The sequence below is a fragment of the Thunnus maccoyii genome, chromosome 18 (genome assembly GCF_910596095.1).
Source record: "Thunnus maccoyii chromosome 18, fThuMac1.1, whole genome shotgun sequence".
In the NCBI taxonomy this organism is placed as follows: Eukaryota; Metazoa; Chordata; class Actinopteri; order Scombriformes; family Scombridae; genus Thunnus; species Thunnus maccoyii.
The window spans coordinates 15,926,906-15,947,344 of NC_056550.1; the positions used below are offsets into that span (position 1 = coordinate 15,926,906).

Consider the following 20,439-nt stretch of genomic DNA (forward strand, 5'->3'; position numbering starts at 1 on the left):
AAACATTCATTTACAAGCTACACCATTACATAGTCTCTATCACACTAACAATTATACAGTCAAATCTACAAGCACACCAGCACATTTATCCGGTACAACTATAAAATTACAATTCATTACAATAAAAAATCTGAATCACGGTCAAATTAATGTCGACATGACTGGTTACTCAATATCCTTTTTTTCCACCTGGGGAAAAAGAATGAAAGTCTGTGCAAGTTTTAAGCTCAGCTGGAAGCATATTCCAATGTTTGATGGCCCGTAAATGAGAAAGCAGATTGTGCAAAGGCAGTCTGCCGCAGAGGGATGTTTAAGTCTGAGTTTAGAGCAGATCGAGAGGTTCTGCTCATTTGCTCGGAGCGGCGCTGAAAAAAATAGCTCTTCAATGGTGGAGATGCAGCATAGATAGATAAACGGATAAACTATAGATCAGTAATTGTTGATAGTTGATGCAACTGTATTGGACAGCTCCTCCAAGACAACGAAGCTCATTGGATACATACGGTATGTAATTATAAAGCAATTTGCTGCCTCAGTTTTTATTGTATAAATAAATGGAGATCCGTGTCTCATTAGGGTACAAAAATACAAGAAGTCAGAGCAGGTGCTCTCTCTGTTAAAGTAGGAAATCCTCCAATCAGCGTTATTTGGCTTTGATCATGGTTAATTAGGAGGAGAGTCTTGCGCAGGTTGTCTTCCCCAGGGCAGTGGAGGTTAAAGGTCAAAGATTTTTACATATATTTTTAATGCATCCTTCAGAGTTACAGTTTTAATGTTCTTAAATACCAGAGCAGAGTGCCGAAATGCATCTCCGCTTCAAAATCAGATGACTGAAGTGTTTCATGAAATGTTGGAGTTGCCTGATTCATCACCCCCTCCCCGTAAGTACACCCAAAAATAACATCAGAGGAAAGTGAAATCTGAATAAATGGGGCTGTCTGTTATGTGTGAAACTCTCCTGCTGTGCTTAAAACATGGAAATTTGATTTTACATGATTCATCTCCATCAACGAGGTGTGAAACTTCTGATTGGACATGTGACACATGGGAGTCAGAGTGTCATTAGTGTAAATGAGAACATGAAGGGCAATCTCTCAAGAAAAACAGAGCGGATGGAGGAGGAGGGTATTACAAGTGTAAATGAGTAGATTTTCATTATTTCACATTCACTTTCCTGAAATTATTTTATATTTTGCAGTTTCCTGAACTTTAATCCACTTTGTGACCAGTTTGTGTTTTAAGTACACTTTACGTAAGTGTTATAAAAATGAAAGGTATTATCCATATCATTATCAGGTTCAGATTTTGCATTAAAAAAATAGCTTCTGCCATGTATTATTCAGAAATGAACACTAGCCCATTCATTGTAGCCCAAAAAGACAACTTCCCTAATGTAGCGCTGCAAAAGTAAATCATTAAGATAAAAATTGTCCTGTGTACAATACAGACTACAATCAAGGTGAAATGAATTAGTATGCCAGGTGTGATCCATGTCTCTTAAACCTGTCGGGGAAATTTTATAGACCACTTCAGTATTGGAAGTAAAACGTTAGAGAAGGCAGGCAGTGTTGGGATGTTTTATCTATCCTGAGCTGTGTTCTGTGGTGACTGACTTCATTGTCAGAGTGTAAGATAAAACAATTGTTCATCCTCAGGGGAGAAATTATCTGTGACAAAGTCAGTGGGCAAATTTTAATATTGTGGTGCACATCACATGCCAACATGAGTTGAACTGTTACACATTTTGTTCACACATCAGGCAGGAGCAGGGGAGGAGTGGTCTCTGAGGTCAAGAGTGGTTATGTATCTCTGTCAGAGAGGGTGTCACTTAAACTCTCAGTCAAACACTCACTCACTCACTCACAGACAGACTATTGAGCCACTGCATCCAATACACCACTCCATGGTGTGTGTGTGTGTGAAGGGGGGGACTCCATGAACCAGGTGCACACAAAATCTTAATCAGCTTGAAATAAATGATGGATTTGTAACAGGTAACAAAGTGGACTGTCTTTATCTCCACAGCAATGGTGGCTAAGGATCATGGGTAATGTAGCCTTCCAGTATCCAAAACCTTATTTCTCAGAATTGAAGGAGAAATAATTAAAACTGATAGCGATAACATTAACCTATTATATTGTTGAGTTATCAAGGACACTTTCATGTTTTTGTGTTGAGAAATGTTGAGGATATCATTAAAAGAAAACATTAACAAGGGAACTGACAGTGAGGAAACTATTTACGGGCGGCGGGTCCTCTGATCTGCCTACTGGACTGTTGCTCAAAGTGTCTCATAGTGCTGCAATCGGGTTAATATTGGAGTGAATGGACAGCCGGAGCAGTTGCTCTGGGCATCTGATATTGTCACGGGTTTAAATTGCAGTTAGTTGACAGCCCGGTGCATCTCACACAGATGCTGAAGGGCACCTTATATGTCGGTATCAGATGCCGAGGGGCGTGACAAAGCAGTGGTATTTGACAACCTGGGAATGAGAGTGGGCTGAATAAGCAGGATGAATGGTAAATGTTACCTGAGATGTTATTGCAATAAAATCTAAGCACAAATGTCAACATCATGGTGGCAAGAGGAAAAGTCAGAGGATCACCAATGTCAGTAGGATACATTATATCATGGATGTCTGTACCAAGTTTTGTGCCAATCCATCCAGTGGATGTTGAGGTATTTCACAGGATAAGTGAAAACTTTGTGGTGGTGGCGGCATTAGAGGAAAAGTCAGTTGATCATCAAAGTTCATTAAAATTCATCCACTGGGGATCATGAATGTCCCTGAAACTGCATGGCAATCCATCTGATAGCTATTAGCATATTCAGTCTGGACCACAGTTGTGGACCAACTGACCGACAGTCTGACATTGAAAGCCCTAGAGGCAAACAAGCCATAAGTCGGATCATCCATCCTCACAGGCATATTTCAAGATCTCTCTCCCTGGGTCACATAAGTGATGTTTTCCTGAGGTGCAGGGAGGTGAAATCTCTGGTTGCATAAGTGGTCTGTCACTCGGGGCGCACAAGACATAACTGACAGCTGGGAGCAGCTCCCTTGTCTCTCAGTGGAGGTGAGAAGTGCTGCTCCTCTCCCCACCACTGCATTTATGTCAACTGAGGGATTGAAGGATTACCCATCTCCTCCCTGGTGTCATGAGGTTATTGGTAAGAGGAAAAGAGGAGAGGGTTGTTTTGTCTGCCACAATGGAAATTAGAGTAAGGCAAATTGTGTGGAGTCATGGTTAACTGGCTTCCCTTTAGCATCTTCGCTTTTCTGCTTTGTTCCCCGAATTCCTTTCTTTCTTTTTCTTCTTTTTAATTGTCCTCTTCTTTACTTTTGAGATATTGCTATTCAGTTCTTTTATTTTCCAAATTAAGACATTTTGACCCAGACATTAACGGTGACAGAATCCCCTTTCAAGATGACAATATCATTTTTCAGTAAATAACATTTGGGACTCATTATGTTTAAAGCCAAGATAAGACCACTAACTTCCCTGCTGCTATATGTAACACTGGGATTTAGTTGAAAGTAATAAAAAATGTTTACCTTCAGGCTACAACATTTAAAAGAATAAACAACACATTATTTTTAGTGAGAATATGCACAAAACGCCAAATAGCATGCCGGGGAGGAAAGTGACAGAAAAATGAAGCAAACTAAAAGTATGATGGATATGACGATTACAGACTGGAAAATTGAAATTGATCCTTCAGTTTGTGAAAATCTGATTGAAGCAGATTGAGATAGACTGACTGACATGAAATATTTCAGAAGTTTGGTAATGATATTGGTAAACCTGGTAGTGTTATTCACTACAGCACTACGGACAGTTTACATTTGTTCCCTGCCCACCTGAGGCAAGTTTGGAAGTGACAAAGTTGATAAGAGCATTTTATAATTACCTCATCCAACACTATTAAAGCAGCTATGAACATTAATCCAATCAACATTACCATTTCATGTGTTGGTATTAGTTAACACCAACTTTTTCCTGATGATGCATTCAGGTGCTTATGGGAAATTAAGATAAATGCCTTTTCAGCCTAAAACACTTTAGCAAAGTATGGTATTTGCACAAACAATATATGCACATGTTTACTACTTAAAATGACAAGCATATTCCATATTTTTCTTTTGTCAGCAAATCTCATGAAAAAAACATCAATAGATCCTATTAGCAAGTATTCCTTGTATAGCACGAGGCTGATATAGCTTATTATAGCTTAGTTGTCTACAGACTGTTAAAAACACATCAATGAACCGATCCGCATTGGGTGACATTGTCCTTTCCACAACAAAACATTGGCACTGTAGTTTACTTTGAATCAATCCTACTCACACCATCCCGGTGCTGTAAATACTCAGAGCACCAAATGTGCTCATTCATCTGCAGCTGAAAGCAATATTTAGTCCTGTTTAAGTAACCTTTGCTAAAACTACAGTGCCAAGCTGTTTTAGGAAATGACGTGGCTTTTTAAAAAAATTACACTATATTTATGAGCTGTTTTTAAAGATTTCAGTAGGAGCCAGTGGGCTTGGAGCTGAGTGCCACAGACTGGGTATGGAAGTAGTAAATTATTGAGAAACACAATGATGCACTATTGGTTTTGGTCTTTTCATGGGATTTGTTGACAGTGGGAAAAACAGTATGGGCCTTAATAAGGATCATAGACCCACCAAAGTATGATGTCAACTTTCAGAAAAAATAAAGCAATACAGTTTCCTCCTCTTCGTCAGACTAATGGGGAAACTAATGAATGTAAAATGACTGTGTCTAATATGTTTTTTATATCTTTATTATTTTCAGCAAGTATTATGGTTTTGATCTCACAAGGAAAAAATGTCAAGTTATCACTTGTATCAACCTGTTTATTGTTTGTTAGCTCGACATCCTTCAGAACGGAAATATTTCTCCTGTAGCAAAATATATTGACTCATTTTGAAAGCTTTTTAATACAGTTGATAACACATGTAATTAATTTGTTCTGTGACCATTTGGATGACATTGTTTTATCGTATTTGAATGAATTTAATGTCTAATTTGTCTAATGTGTATCAATAACTATAAAAAGGTCTAAGAGGCAAATATCCCAGTCAACAAATATATCTACAGCTTCTCTATACTGTCTGTCTTCATCAGTGGTGGGGACATGAATCTGCTGATCTGTTGCCCTGCAGTGCCAGAACTTCTAAAAAAGTCAAGCTTGGAGGACTGCTCTAATAAGTAATTGCTGGTTTCTCCTTAGAAAGTCCTGCAGAGCTGCTTTTGGTTCATTTTATAGAAGAGACGACAGCCATCTTCCACAGACAGGGCATGAACCCAACCCAGTATCCCTTGGAGATGGAAGAAGTCAAAAGACAGCTAAGTTACATAAGGTGATAGTGTGTGTCAGAGTGCAGAGAGAAATGGACAAAATGGAGGAGGAAATGTCCTCAGGATACGCAAGTGTCATGTGATGTAAATCCATATTTCATTTAAATACTAAATAGCAAGCTGTAGCATTAAGAATACATCTAGTCATTTTGCCTCAGAGAGCACGGACAGCAGCAGGAGTCATTTACACCCACCTGATGCCTCTAACATACTGCTTATGACCTCTTGATCGAAGCAAATACATAAATAAATGAGAAAATCACCAGAACTCTGACTCGCACAAGCCAGGGAACTTTAGAGGCCGTGCAATCAAGAACGAGTACAGCTTCGCCCTCTAGTCAATCCCAGTCACCTGCCTGTCGGTTAGCACCTGCATTACCATGGTAACTGATGACCTGGATGTATTGCATCGCAGTTTGCAAGTGTGTTGTCTTCTCTGGTTTACTGGAGTCAAATTTAGTTGAAGCAAAAACCTGCATATGATGCATCTTTATCATTGTTTCGTGAAAACACTTCTATGCAAATCAACTATTTCATTTTAAAATAAAATTTTAGATTGTGAAGACTGACCTTAACTTATAAAGCCTTACATTTTAGTTGCATGTCTTAAAAATCTTTTTCATATGCAACAGAGTTTCTATGAATTCACTTGATGAGAGAAATAATTCATACTGCTTCATCTTTTAACTTGAATTTAGCATGAATGAACCAGAGAGGTGGATCCCTTTATGATCCCTTTATAGGAATTATGGGGAGATTTTATAATCAAATGCAATTTGTCTGGAGTTGTATTTCCTATTCTGACTCAATGTATTTTAAGTCTAACAAGGCACCACTACAGCTCTGTAATCCTGAGAACATGCTGAGGCTTAAACAAGATGAGACTACAATAAACAAGAGGGAGAAAAAAACACGGCATCTTGCTGCAGCTTTGAAGTGGGGACCGGATCAAATCCCCATACGAAGCAAATTGCCTTTCTTTCCCACCAACTAAAAGGGATCAAAACCGTCTTTTCCTAAAAATAACAATCACTCCCCGTTTCTCTGTTTCTCTCCGTGTATCCTCCATGGGAAGATAAACACCAAGGATTTTTATATGCTCCAACTCATTCCTGGTCTCTCAACTTCTCAAACAAACCCACTGTTTGTGCAATTTGTGCAGCCACATAAAAAATAACTTTATATGTACATAATCATAAAGTGGATGTTATGTCTGTGGTTATGTGTGTGTGTGTTTTTTTAAATTCTTTATTTATTCTGTACTTGTGGACATTGTCAGTTGCATGCAAAATGGTAAAAAAGCAAAATAAAAATACTAAAATAGAGAAAAATGCCATTTTATCTGTATTCTAATTAGGGCTGTGATTATTTTGACTGATATTGCAATTGTGATATGATTTGTAATATTATAGGAATGATCATTTTTACATCATTATTCTCATTTTCATTGATTTTAATTGAAAAACATGTTTTCGCAAGTGTGTAGAATATAATGTGTAGTCCAGGACATCCCTGCAGCACAACAATATTTAATATAAAAATGGTATTTTGACACACATTTCTCCTTTATTAAATATTGTGCCTCAAGCGATTCGAAAATTGCAGGAGGCCATATTGCGATTTCGATAAAATTTCAATCAATTGTTCAGCCCTGATTCTAATTAACAGAACAAAAACATTGCCATATCATTGCTGACCCATAGAATGACTCAGGAAGGATACTCGTGAATAAATGAAGGTCTATTTCAAAAGTGAACCATTTAACAAGAAACCATCCAGAAGAGAATGGGAGCTTAGAGGATGATAATGAAATTATTCACGGCACACAGCTCTGTGCCACACTCCAATTAAATAAGTCAATATGACATAAGAGCAGACTAAGCACTGAACTTCAGGAGTTGTGTACTTTTCCCGCCATTATTAATAAATGCAGCGGGCAGAGATAGCTGATGAAGGTCTCTGCTTTGCTTAGATAGACCCAACATGTACATTGGGACTACAGACGCAGTTTTATAAGAGACGTTACATAAGTAAATAAATCAACTGCTCATCCACCCACAAACTCATCCAACCCACACACAGGGCTATACAATGGTTGGATACTTTAGCAGACGAACACACACACACACACACACAGTGGCTGCCCATGTGAATATACCTCCCAAGAGTATAAAGGATCTAATGTTGCACTTACGCTTTATGCAATGTGTCTACTTTGGAACTTCAAACAGCATTTTAAAATAAGTTAGTTTTCCAAGTACGTTTTCCATTAAAACACTCTATCATTTCGTCCCCACCCAGTCAGTGCAGGTGGTGATTAGATGGTTGAAGGAACAGTTGAGAAGAACTTATGCAAAGAGTTTCCTGAGAAAGATTGGTGGAGGAACAAGTCAGCAACTGTCACACTCTAACTAAAAGAGGTGAGGGAAGGTAAGCTGTAAGCTGCATCCTTTTAATGAGTGACTGGATCAGTGAGCAGCTCATCACTGTTAAAACTGTGGGTTAAGATTGACTACTCCCATCAATATCAAGTAAACAGAAGTAAAAATGACACTGAATACAACAAAAACACAAACTATGGCACTCAAAAATTACCACAGAGTTCATTTAACACTTCCCAGACACAGTGCAAACGAAAATGTAATATAATAAACACAAAGGCAGGCTTTTTCAACAGAGACAAGAGAGGAGGAGACAAAAATCGCAGATACATGGCTATTAGAGTATATAGCTCTCATAAGGCCTGCTAATTAAAAGTAGTAGTTCAGTGAACACCCAAGGCTGTAACTGCAGCCGCTGAAGAGCCGGAGGCAGGCAGCTGTCTCTTTCTCTCTGCTGTGCTGGGTCTCAGGGGTCGCCTGACTACCTTGACAGAAACAACTGATATGGACCATTACAAAAAGATGGACAAATTCCTTCCTGGTTGGCCATGTGGGACAATGAAACTGGCACATGACAGACATGATTATCACTGAGGGAGCCTAAAAAACTAAAGCATGTCAAACTAATTTAAGAAATCAATATCCTATCTTATACGACTTTTAACACAGGAAGTACTTGTAATGTAGCTGTGGGGCATAGAAAGACACTGAATAGCTTTGAAAAAAATCCCACTAGTACATATGACCTTGTTTTATAAAAAGGTACCTTGAAGTGTGTTTGCATGATCATGTATGTGCAGGATTTGTCTGTGTATGCTTGTTTGCTTTTGGTTTTATTGATTTAAACTCACCCTAAAGTCGATGCCCACAGTGGAAATGAAGCTGCCAGCCAAGAATGCTCCATCTTTGAAACGCACCAGCAGACAGGTTTTTCCTACACCAGAGTCTCCAACCAGCATCACCTGCACAGGAAGCCGAGAGGGGAAAAGTCAGCCAGCTGGAGCTGCCAGGAACGACTGAAGGGCTGAACTAATGCACAAACAGAAGTGTGAAGGAGAAAGCTTAAGACTATCTGACTGATAAACAAAAGCTAACTGTCAGACAAAACTAAAATAACTAGCAAAACCAAAAACACATGTAGGAGCATGAAGAAGAGGAGCCACTGCTATATCAGTGTCTGATTATGTGTACTCAGAAAAACCAGAACATTTGAATCACTCATCTAAATTAGTCCTGTGATTTTGGTGCTTGGCCAGTGACAGTGTATGTGAACGAATATTTTGACTGCTCATTATAACCAGTGAACATCCTTAGATCCTTGTTACAAGTGTGTGTAAGCATATAACCACCTTACAGCTCTGTGTGTGCAGGTTAGCATGCATACATGACAGATTTGCTTGTGTTTCATTCCTGCTGAACACACAGTTGTGCATTTCTCTTTTTATTCCTCGCTGTGATGAAATTAAAGGTTTGATGTGATTACTGTTATCAGGTTAGCTGAGGGACTGTGGGCCTTAGACCATGGAACTCAAAAGTGTCTCTTGGGTGCACAGAGGAGAGCAGTGAGGAGATGAAAGACAGAGGAATGAAGAATGAAGGGATGTTACAAGGTTGCTGAACAGATGTAAAATGCAGCAAAGGGTAATATCTGAGAATCTCACCCCTGATTCCCCCGTGCTCCATATTTCCCTTTTACATACTCTTTTTTTAAATCTCTGCATCTGTTCATCTCTCCCCATTAAGTCTCCCTCAACTCTACATACTGTAATCTAAACGGGAGTTAACAGTGTGCAGGAGGGAGTACCAGGTCTCTCCCTGCCTTTAGGCTTTTACAAATAAAATGCAATCAGTTTCCTAAATGAGAAATAATGATATTACAGAGGGAACAATAAATCAGAAAGTTGGATACAGTACAAGTTCTACACCCATAAAGCTACAGGTGGGTTTTAATCCAATGTTGCAACATTTAGAAATAATTAAGAGAGAATGTTATTGGATCAATATGGTGCTAAAGAAGAAGAACAGGTCAACGTAAAAAAAACAGTCAGATAGAAACTGGAGCATGTGGCCTTTTCTGTAGTTGTTCATTTTTATGGTTGCAGGGCTATCCATGCACCCAATAAATAACAATTCAATAAAAGAAATGTCTACAGTTTCCTTTGCTGAGTGAAGTGGCATGGATGGAACAATTCAATTGTTTTTTTGTGAAAAGAGCAACACAAAGCCATCATGCACTCACATCAAACAGCTGCTTCAAAAAAATAGAGTAGGTGGCACAAGTCCCCTTGAAGCTACGCTGGGAGTCCACACGGAGAATCTGTGGGTGTGAGTCTGTGTTTGTGTTGTGGTGAGGTGAGGTGACAGTTCTCTTTACTCACATAAGTGCTCACATTATGCTTAGTTGAAGAAATCAAACCCAAAAATGTCTCTGTGTAGGCTATATGTAAACCCAATAACCTGCACTGCTGAGACAAACATGCATTCAACCAGCTGCACCGCGGGAGCGAATGATTTGTTTGTTGGCGGTGTGCAGCTCATCGATCGTGTATTGACACAGCTGGTGTCAGGGGCTTTGCTGCTGTTTAATGAATAAAGGTGGTTGTAAAACGGAAGACAGTTCAACGCTAAACAGGAAAACAACCCTGGCGAAGAAAACAAACAGGTTTATTTTGTGTATGTTTCTCTTCTGTCTATCATATTATAGGACACAAAAAGCCTACAAGTATCTACATGACTTGGTATGATGATTTATAGTGAGTGTATAGTGACCTCTGTGGCACTGATGTATACCAATTTATATCATCTTATTATCACTGTGATTTGTTCGTTTAAAATGTAAAAATCTAGCCTACTTTGATTTGAGTTTATTTATTTATTTATTTTTTACCATAGCTGTAACTGTATCCAAACAGCAGGTGCTTACCTTGAAAGCGATGTCATAAAACTCGCTGCTGTTGCTTATGGAGGGTCTGCTGGGATGGACCACACCGTTCATCTGAACAAAGCCCGGGCTGCTCCTCGCAGCTTTCCCGGTCCCTTTCCCGGTGGGGCTGCCTGCAGACGGGCTGCTGCTTGCGGCTTTTCCTTTGACAGCCTTCTTGCGAGACATCTCTCAAGATTTCAAAACTATCTCTGTGAATCGGAGCTAAAGCAAACAAATAAACCTTCCCCAAATCTGTTCAAGCTAGTGCCGAAAAGTTGCAGCAGCAAAGAACTTAAAATTTGCTTTTTTTTTTTTTTTCACCTGCGCGTTGGACGCATGTTCTTCGACACCTCTCTTCTCTATGTAGGAGTGAAATTGTCCCGAGATGCGAAACGCTCTCGCTTCCGTTGTTGTTCAGCCGCTTCCTGCTCTCAGCAGCTTGTTCTGTTCAGGGCAACAGCATCAGCACTGCGCGCTGTAGCGGCAGCAATTAGATGTGATGTGGCAGACAACTCCACCTTGAGCGCAAAACAATCAGGACGCAGGGGTGCTACACTTTACAGCGTACACAGCTCGAGGGCACCTTTAGAAAAAGCATCAGCCCCTTTTTTTCTCACATTATAAACTTCCTCTTTACTATTAAGCCTGATATTATGGGTCTATTGTAGTGAGTGTGGAAACATTTAAAGATGAAACATCTCCATGTTACTTAAAGTGATCTATGCATCTGTATCACATTGATGTAGCGGGACTGTAGTGCTAATTAATGAGATCACTGATGGTGATAAGGGTTACAGAGGGCACAGGACACTGTCCATGGTGCTGAAAAGCAGCCGCATCTGTACAAATACCGTACTGAAAGCTCATTTTTCTTCTATCTGAAAGTGAAACACTGGATTCAATAACATCTGTTCTTGTGCATTGATAAGGTGTAGCTGAAGAAGAAATTAAACAAAATAATAATATGATGCATGAGGTGGAGGAAAAGAGCTGAAATCCACGTCATGTCTCCCAGCCACCTGTGGAACGTGGTGGAGACGTGATTACAGTAATTCACCACAAGAGGGCAACATAAGAATATAAGATTATTGTCATATGAACGCAACAGATCAAACTGTTGAGCTGCAAGACAAAGTTTAAGTTGGTCTCTGTAATTGCAGTTGCATTAAGCATTAGGTGATTAGTATAAGATTATAAATTTTGTGAAACAGGATCATGGCCACATTAGATTGCTGTAGTAAACTGAAAAGAAACAGCAGTCCTGAGAGAAATGACAACAACAACAACAACAACAACGACAACAAAAGATATGGACTTAGATATTTAAGAAATATGTCACATAATTTTAATTAAATTGATACACATATCCAGTGGATTAATTTTTTGATGGTAGGTGTTCATATGGGCTACAGTCATTTTTCAGCTCCCTCCAGTCTCCAGCAGGTTGTGATCAGAGCGAAACAGTTGAAGAGATGGTCACTGGCCTCTCTGTGACTCTTACCCACACCCGTTATAACTCATAACATAATTCATACGTCTCTCTATGACACGGAGGATGTCGCTCTGTATCGAGCTCCACATATTGTCTACATTTGCAACAAAGAACAGCAGCATACTTTGATTAGACCCTGATCCTCTGTGGCCAGTAATGAGATGCTGTTGTTTCCCCCCTCTCTGTAATCTAGTTTGTTATGCAATATGGAATTTGTGTATGACACAACTGTCTTTCTGTTCAGATGCCAGGCTGTCCAGGCTCATTACAACATGCTCACAGATCATAGCCTAGAGACCTTATTTGCTCCCAACAACATGAGACTGAAGTGAGGTTGTATTACGTCTGACCTTTACGATGTGTAGCATGAATAATAACAGGCTCAACTCTCAAAGAGGCAGTTTTGTTTAATATATACGAGTTTAGCAAAGTGAAAACCAATCCAGTCTGCATTTTAATATTCAACAGGAAACAACAGAGCAATAGGTTGAAAGTCATATACTGTATATGGGGGTTTCTGTGCAGTGGATGGAAATTGACAGTATATTCACCTCTTACTGGATTTGGCAAGAGTTTAGTCACAATATTTCAACTGATCTTTGTGCTGTAAATATTCATTACTAAAATTTTTGATGTGTAAATTTTAATTTTAGCATAATGCAACATTAAAGCACTAAGCACATGCCATTCCTCTTGTATTTTCCAACATCCAAACAGAGAGCAAGCTGAGGATTTTCTACACAGACTTCTTGGGGGCATTTCTAAGTTGAACCCAGAGCTCCAGAGTTGTACTGAGCAGTTTTTTTGTAAACACACAGACAGCTGTAGCCTCTGGTTTCGGTACCTAAATCTGCTGCCTGTCAGCATTTTTCTGTACTCCACCCAACTCACTGCAGCGTGGAGAGCGGAGTGTCATTGGTTTGAGGGAACACAAACCCCAAAATCCACCAACCCCCACGCACAACTCCTCTCGACAGCTGAGATTCGTTCTGCCCCTAAAGCAGCTGTCTACAGGAGCAACAGCTGGGCATTTTGGAGGGAATAGGGGACGTGGATAGAGAGGGTGATTGGAATCCATCCCTGGTTTCAGAGAAATTAACAGTCTTGTCAAGATAAGTTAAATATACCCAATAAGTGTTCTGTACATTGCAAAGTTATAATGTGTACTTGTGTACCATGTGTTTATGTGTGTGTGTGTGTGTGCCTGTTAATATCTGTGCCAACATATATGGCAGCACTAGCACATAAAAAGGTCTATGAATACATACTGTGGAGGCAGTTGAAAGAAATGAAGCAAATGTACTTTTTCTTTGCTGAAACTAACAAGGCAGCAATTAAACTAAAGCATCGAATTACATCATTTCAAGATGTGAATTAGGTGAAAATTACAGCAATCTTTCCTGGGTGCGAGCATCCTAAGAGCTGTTCCTCTTAGCCATGCCATCTCCATGACAATTAGTCAAACAGACTGAAAAATGTGAGTGAGTGCAAGCGTAATTTTCTTGGTCAGGTGCTTGAAAAAACATGGTGACTGTGAACATAAGGCAGACAGAGGGGTGGCTATAAGGTCATAGCGCCTTCAGGGTCACATCACTCTGCAGGCGCACCCAAAGGCCAGGCATTTGTCAGTTTACCCAGGGTCAGGTGCCCTGAACGTGGGCTGGGTGGCGTGCAGCAGCCTGGACAGTCGCTCAACCAAACTCTCGCCAACTGTTGGTCTGTTGGCCGCCCTCTCTTTCAGCTGCCTGTGGCCCGAGTGCTGTGAGGGGGGGCAGGGGGCGTTCTGCCAGCCTGCACCCCTGTTTGTCAGGCCTTGGCGAGAGCAACCATCAGTGGACTGGTACTGCCTGGCACTTATTCGTTCCCTGAGAGATGAGAGAAACAGTGTGTGTGCATGATTGCGTGTGTGTGTGTGTGTGTGAGAGAGAGAGAAACTGCCGGATATGAAGAGAAGGAGAATGGGTGGCATTGGTGCTGGTTGTTTATAGTGAGGTATGTAACTTTGATTTGTGTGTAGGCCTAATTACAGGGCATGTTTTAATGAATCAAAAATCCCAGAGAATATACCTTTCACCAGCACTGTGTTTATTTTGTCCTAGAATACTTATTTTTAATGGAAGGTGCTTATGAAATAGGAGGAATCTCTTACTTTGACAATGTCCAATGTTTATTTCCATAATCCCGAGTGTGAAAAACTCTACTTTTGAATCCGCAACAGATAAAAAATACCAAGCATATCAAGTCTATGATCAGTTAATGAACACTTTACTTTACTTGAATGATGTTTACTACAAAATAATTCCCAACCTTTTTGTGTCATGACCCATGTTTCACAAAAATGATGAAAAAAATGAGAGATAAGACAGAAAAGAAATCTTTGTGTAGCAGATGTACAGCTTCTTTTTCCTTTCTTTTCCTGTTAAACATCTCACAACCCCTCAGATTTATCTTGTGACCCCCTGGAGAGGTCTCGACCCCGATTAGAGAGCATGCTGTTTTCCTCAGGCACATTTAATATAAATTACAGTACCTTCATTTCAGTTGAATTTTTGATGCAATTTCATTGCTGCTGCTTTAAGTGCACAAGCTCTGACTTTGGTTTATTTTTTGATTTGATAATAATGATTTCTTAACTTTTCTTCATGCCTGAATTTCACCCCAGGAGACAAAAGGTGATGCATTATTTATCCCAGTAACATTTTTAATGTCTCCACTGGACTGTGTATGCAGGAGCTCAATATCCATATATATACTGTGCTGTAGCTAATATAAGCACCAGACAAAATGGAGAGAAATGAACCTTTTCAAAAACAATGCGTTCTAGTGGCTCAAAATTGCCTTGGCATGAGTGTTTCAGTCAGTTTTGCCATATTTTAATGTACTAAACCAATGATGCCAAGCCCTGGCTTCAAATCTGTCATCATACAAAACTTTTAGTTCTCTTTCCTCTACGTTGTAAAAAAGGTGACACCGCTAATTATTACCTTTCCAAAGACGTCATCACAGCATCTCAGTGTCATTTCCACCTCTGTTTTAACACTGTTTTCACAGTTGAGGCTTTTTTTTTTTTCATTTTTAATTTTGCTGTAACCCAGCAGGGGGTCTGTATTAGTAAGGCCTCAGAGAGCTGTAGCAGGGTTTAATCTGAAGTGTTGAAAATAATACATGCCCAACCCTCCCTGGACCCTTTAAAAGATCCAGACGCAAGAGTCTGAGCCAGGGTACCAAGATGGAAAAACTCTTCTAGGGAAATAATCACTACCAGGGGCCCAATTTTCCCCAATCTCTGCTCCTTATTTCAGCCTCCTTATTTATTTGAGTATATGCCCTTTAAGTGAAATTCAATTTGAATCTGCTCTGCGTTTCTGTGGATTGATTTAAGGTGCGAAACACTTTTGTTTCCACTTGCAAAGATGCCAGTCTGTCATCTACTGTGTGCATTCAGAAGTGATGGGTGTGTTATCCAAGGCCTGACCATAAATCCTCGCTAATTCATGGGGCTTCCTGAAAGCGTCAGTGTCACTGGATTCCGTTGCTGTGGTGATCAGATTTATGACCTCACACATGGCGCGGCTGCCAAACAGGAAGCATAAGTGCGCTGAATCGCTCATACTTGGACAGGAGTGATTTCACACACTGATCATGAGATTCAGTGGTCAGTTCACAAGATGAATCCAGTTGGAGATGGAGTGTTAAGCAGAGAAAAAGCAGAGATTCACTACAAGGCGTGCCTAAATTGCCCACTGCCATTTCAATCCTTTCCCTGCTCTCAGATGCAGAACAGATTGAGTTTTAGGTGCCTGTAATTTTCACAGCTTAGAGGAGGCCAAAATAAAACATGACTCACTGTCCACTTTTCTCTGTTAAGCTGCTGGACAAGCGGTGGGCACTAGATGTCTGCACTCAGCTGGAACCACAGCAATAAAAGACAATGGCACACGAGCAAACATGCACACACACACACACACACACACACACACACACACACACAAACACACACACATGCACATACAATCTGCAGCAGAGAGTGGGCACACAAGCACCAACTGGAGAAAGCCATGGTGAGCGGGAAAAGGTGTGAGCAGGAAAAGTGGTGTGTGTGGGTGAGTGTGAATATGCGAGAGTGTGTGTGTGTATTTGTAGAGTTTTTGCAGTTGTGACAGCTGGGATGAAGGAGTGGAGGCGGCGTGTGTGATTGGAGGAGGTGCCAACAGAGCAAGTGTCTCTTTATTTTCATCACACACAAGTGTGTCTGTGTGTGTGGATATATGTTCATGCACATATGTACATCTGTGTTTGTGCCTGGTAATATCTATCTTCATGGTAATTTCAGTCTGTATGTACAGAACTGTCTGATCTTTTTTGATTAGAGTGCAATATGGAGCATTCATACAATGTATACATTATGTAAATTAGCCTCATGTCTACATGATACATGCATGTTTTTGTTGTAATCGCTATGTCTGTGCAGCTAAAGGGTCAATTCACCCAAATAACAATAAAAATTTTTTTTTAGTGGTACTTATCCATGCAGACAGTTTTGGTTTGATTTGCAAAAGTTTTGAGATATCCGCCTCTGAAACTGGTTACAATGAAAGTGAGTGGAATTTTGATGATCAAAACATTGAAAAATAATCTCTGAAAAAATTCAATAGCAATTTGTCATTTCAGAGACAATGTTTCGGGTTTCTCTGGATAATCCACAGACCTTGCTGTGGACAGTTTTGGAGTACTTCATACACAGAAAGTAGCTCCAGTAAAAACTGTTCAGAATGACATCTGTGGATTATCCAGGATAACTGGAACATTGTTTCTGGTAAGACACAATGTTGTTTGAGTTTTCAAATGTAATTTTTCAATGCTTTCAGTAGCACCTCCATTATATTTTTGTAGAGGCAGAAATCCCAGAGATAGATAAAACTGAAGTTCAGACTCAGACAAAACAGAATCACTGGTAGAAAAATAACTTTTTGTAATTTGGATGCACTGACCCTTTAAGGTTTTGCATGTTTTGGACGCTATGCATCAGTGTATCTGCTTACTTTGCATGTGTTTGTGTGCTTTGGTCGGGTAGGTGAGGTCACTCCGTTGCTGTTGCAGTAACGAGCCATGGCAGCCGCTGCAGAGAGGCAGGCAGGCAGTGATGAGGTCATTCAGCAGGCAGGATTAAGGCCGTGACAACTGGCGCTGCGATCAGTGCCAGTGCTGACCGGGGCAGTTGTGCAGTGGGCATGGTGCTATGGTCCCAGCTTCACACCAGCATTACCCCACTGTTGTTTTTTCATTAGCTTGGTACTGGCCCAGGGCGCTGTGCGGCTTGCCAGGGCCACAGCGTGAACCCACAGTTGCAGGGCTTTAGGGCCTTCTCACTCTGTCGCTCTCCCTCTTCGTCTCTGTCTGTGGTCACACACTGTGACCGCGGTCCTCACAGGGAATAAAGGATCAGGTTACGTACCAAACACACTCGTTAACTCAATTATGCAAGCCTTGAACACTTTGATGTGTAGCGATAACTCCAGGATTATTGAAGGGACAGATGCCATCTGACCACAGCTGAGCTTTGTTGCCACATGCCTCAGCTATGGCCGATGAAAGATGGACAAAATGGACTGGTGAGGGTCAGGAGAAGGACCATTTATAAGCAGATAGGGTTGAAAGAAAGGGACAGACTTGGGAGATATCAAAGTGGAGGAAAACTTTTTGATTATCTTGAAATGTGTGTGTGATATTTGGGATGTGGAATACTTGTAAAAGCTAAAATCGCTTGTAATGGATGAAACAGTTCCAAATTCACTTTACCTAACATCTGTTTAATGCATGAAGTAGTAACAGGAAGTACTATGTGTGGCTTTAAATTAGGTGATTTTGGTCTCTATTTTCAATTTTCTGTACTTTAAATCCCCCTTCTTCTCTTACAAAATGATGTAAATGAGTAATTAATCCTTCACTGGTTACCTCTTAGTGGAACTTGGACATAAACCTAAAACCATTAGCTGCACCATTGAGACCAATTAGCAAAATGTGGGCAAACAAACCTTCCCTACTTTTACAAGATGTTCTCTTATATTACCCACCCTCCTTCCAGTCCCTCCATTTTTCTCTCTCAGACTCTGTTGCAGGCGGAGATACAGTTTTAAAGTGTTTTTGGCCTCTTCTGGGCTGATGATAACTGATTTATTCATTATGAGCATTCTTGATGCTTTGCAACTGTGGGGATGATCTGCTCAGTCCCGGCTTATGGCCTAAAGGCCTGACATATTGATGTCTATCTCCCACATAAGCTCCAGATGTGAACTCACTGGCTTGATGTTTTTAGGACGAATGGATAGGGGAGCTGAGCTGGAAAACTTCACAGTCACAGACCAACAGTGTGAGCTCAAATAGCCAATGAGCAGAGAGATGACTGCTGGTTTGAACACCTTACAGTTACTCTTGGCTCAGTTATACATTTATAACTGCTCTATCACAGCTTTTAGAGCATACTACCTCTGATTACTGATTACACATTAACTCAAACCACACAGTCTCTAGACAGTAAACATCTTTTCCCACTAGGTGGCAATGCAGTTGCAGACTCACATCATTGAGAGCAGGCAGGTGGGAATACAACATCTTATTCCATACTTTCTCGCTGCTGTCAGTCAGTTTGTTCAAATTAGATGTATAGATTTTTCATCATTCATCTAATATCTATGGAACTTCTGCATTTTAACCAAGTTTTATTTGTCTAATACAATATAATGTTCTATAAATAATAATGAAAAGTGGAATATCATTTTATTAAAACTTCATTGAATTCAGTTATAGCTGAAATTGCTGATGACATGTGACTCAAATTACGTTACCAGTCTAAACTTTTTATTGTTAAGTAATGTCAGTGTATTTTACATTAACATCTTGTCATTTGCCAGTTGCTTTTATCCAAAGCGACTTACAAGTGAAGCAAGACAATCCAGCATTAGAGGACAGTGAGTCAGAAAGAGCCGTGGTACAAATTCTCAAGAAGCTGACCGAGTACAAGTGCAATGAGAAAGAGCACTAGACAGAAGTTTTTTTTGTTTGTTTTTTTAAACTTAAAGTAGGAAACGACTGGAAGTAGACAAGTGCATAAACATTCATTATAAAAAGGCTAACTTTGTACAAAGATGTGTCAGGTTTTTTTTGCACATAAACACTTGAAATACTAACTTAATACATTTATACAATTATAAAACTTAACATATCTAACAGTTAAATAAATGACAGAGGCTTAATCATGTTTTCCCCCCAATTTTCTTTATTTTGGATGGAAATTATGTAGCATGTATTAATTAATACAAAACACACTTTACACTTTACATAATATACATCATATACATTTAAATTTTATGATTTCACTTTGTAAAAAATGTTATTGTCTCACAGAAAATCATAAAACATTTTTTTTTATCAAACAGTAAGGAACAGCAGTGCAGTAAACTTGACAGATATAAATCAACATTTTATTTTTTATTATTTTTAGATTTCTTATCATATTGAACTGCCATTAGATATCCTAAAACTGCAGTGTAGTTAGCATGCTCAAAGTTGTATTTTGTTGTGTAAACATGGCAGTGCCAGCTACCACCTACAGCTGAGTGACACTTAAATATACAATTAAAAAAAGACCCACATCTGGATCACAATGTCCTCATATGTGCTGCAGCATATACCAGGACCAATAAACCACCTGCTCTGTCTGCATCATAATATCCAGCGGAGAGTGTGACCATATTCATGATGTATGCTCATGTCACCAAGACAGACAACATGGATAAGCCCTAAAACATCAGATGAAGTGAAGTTTTTCTCCTCCTGCACATTGCTATTATCACTGTAAGCAGCTACTATTAACAACCAACGGCTGAGCGGTTAGGAAAGGTTCCTCATGACCTTCTTACCTCTTTTGGTTTGAGTTCTTGCTCTTAAACTACAGCCAAAAGAACAACAAAAACAGCGTTTGATGTTGTTAGTGAGGTCTCTTTCTCTGTCTGCCTGGAAGTCCCCTTTCTCTTCCTAACTACCACCAAATGCTGTCCTATAATTCATAATGTGCATGTACATCATTTGAGAGCAGACTAAACCCAGAAGCCTGACCTTGGGATTTCTTCGCCACATGAAATGACTGCCATATTTAATGTAAACATATGGCCAATAAAGCAACAATAACACACAAATAAACAAATCAGTGTCAGAAATAAATAAATGAAGACTATAAATCAAGGGATCTTGTTAGCCCC

General features: G+C 39.8%; 1 protein-coding gene across 3 annotated transcripts in view; it reads right to left on the reverse strand.

The window, feature by feature from the left end:
- LOC121884808 (ras-related protein Rab-26-like) overlaps positions 1 to 11,237 on the reverse strand; it is a 56,120-nt gene extending 44,883 nt beyond the window's left edge. Inside the window, exons 1-3 of one of the 3 annotated variants that reach the window (XM_042393817.1) lie at positions 11,011 to 11,237; positions 10,690 to 10,911; positions 8,618 to 8,728 (exon numbers count right to left, since the gene is read on the reverse strand). In XM_042393817.1, coding sequence (XP_042249751.1) covers positions 8,618 to 8,728; positions 10,690 to 10,875 — 297 coding nt within the window. In that variant the 5' untranslated portion in view covers positions 10,876 to 10,911; positions 11,011 to 11,237. Of the gene's footprint in view, positions 1 to 8,617; positions 8,729 to 10,689 lie in introns of all 3 variants that reach the window. The other 2 variants (XM_042393818.1, XM_042393819.1) reach the window with 2 other exon arrangements.
- Positions 11,238 to 20,439: the final 9,202 nt, after the last annotated feature.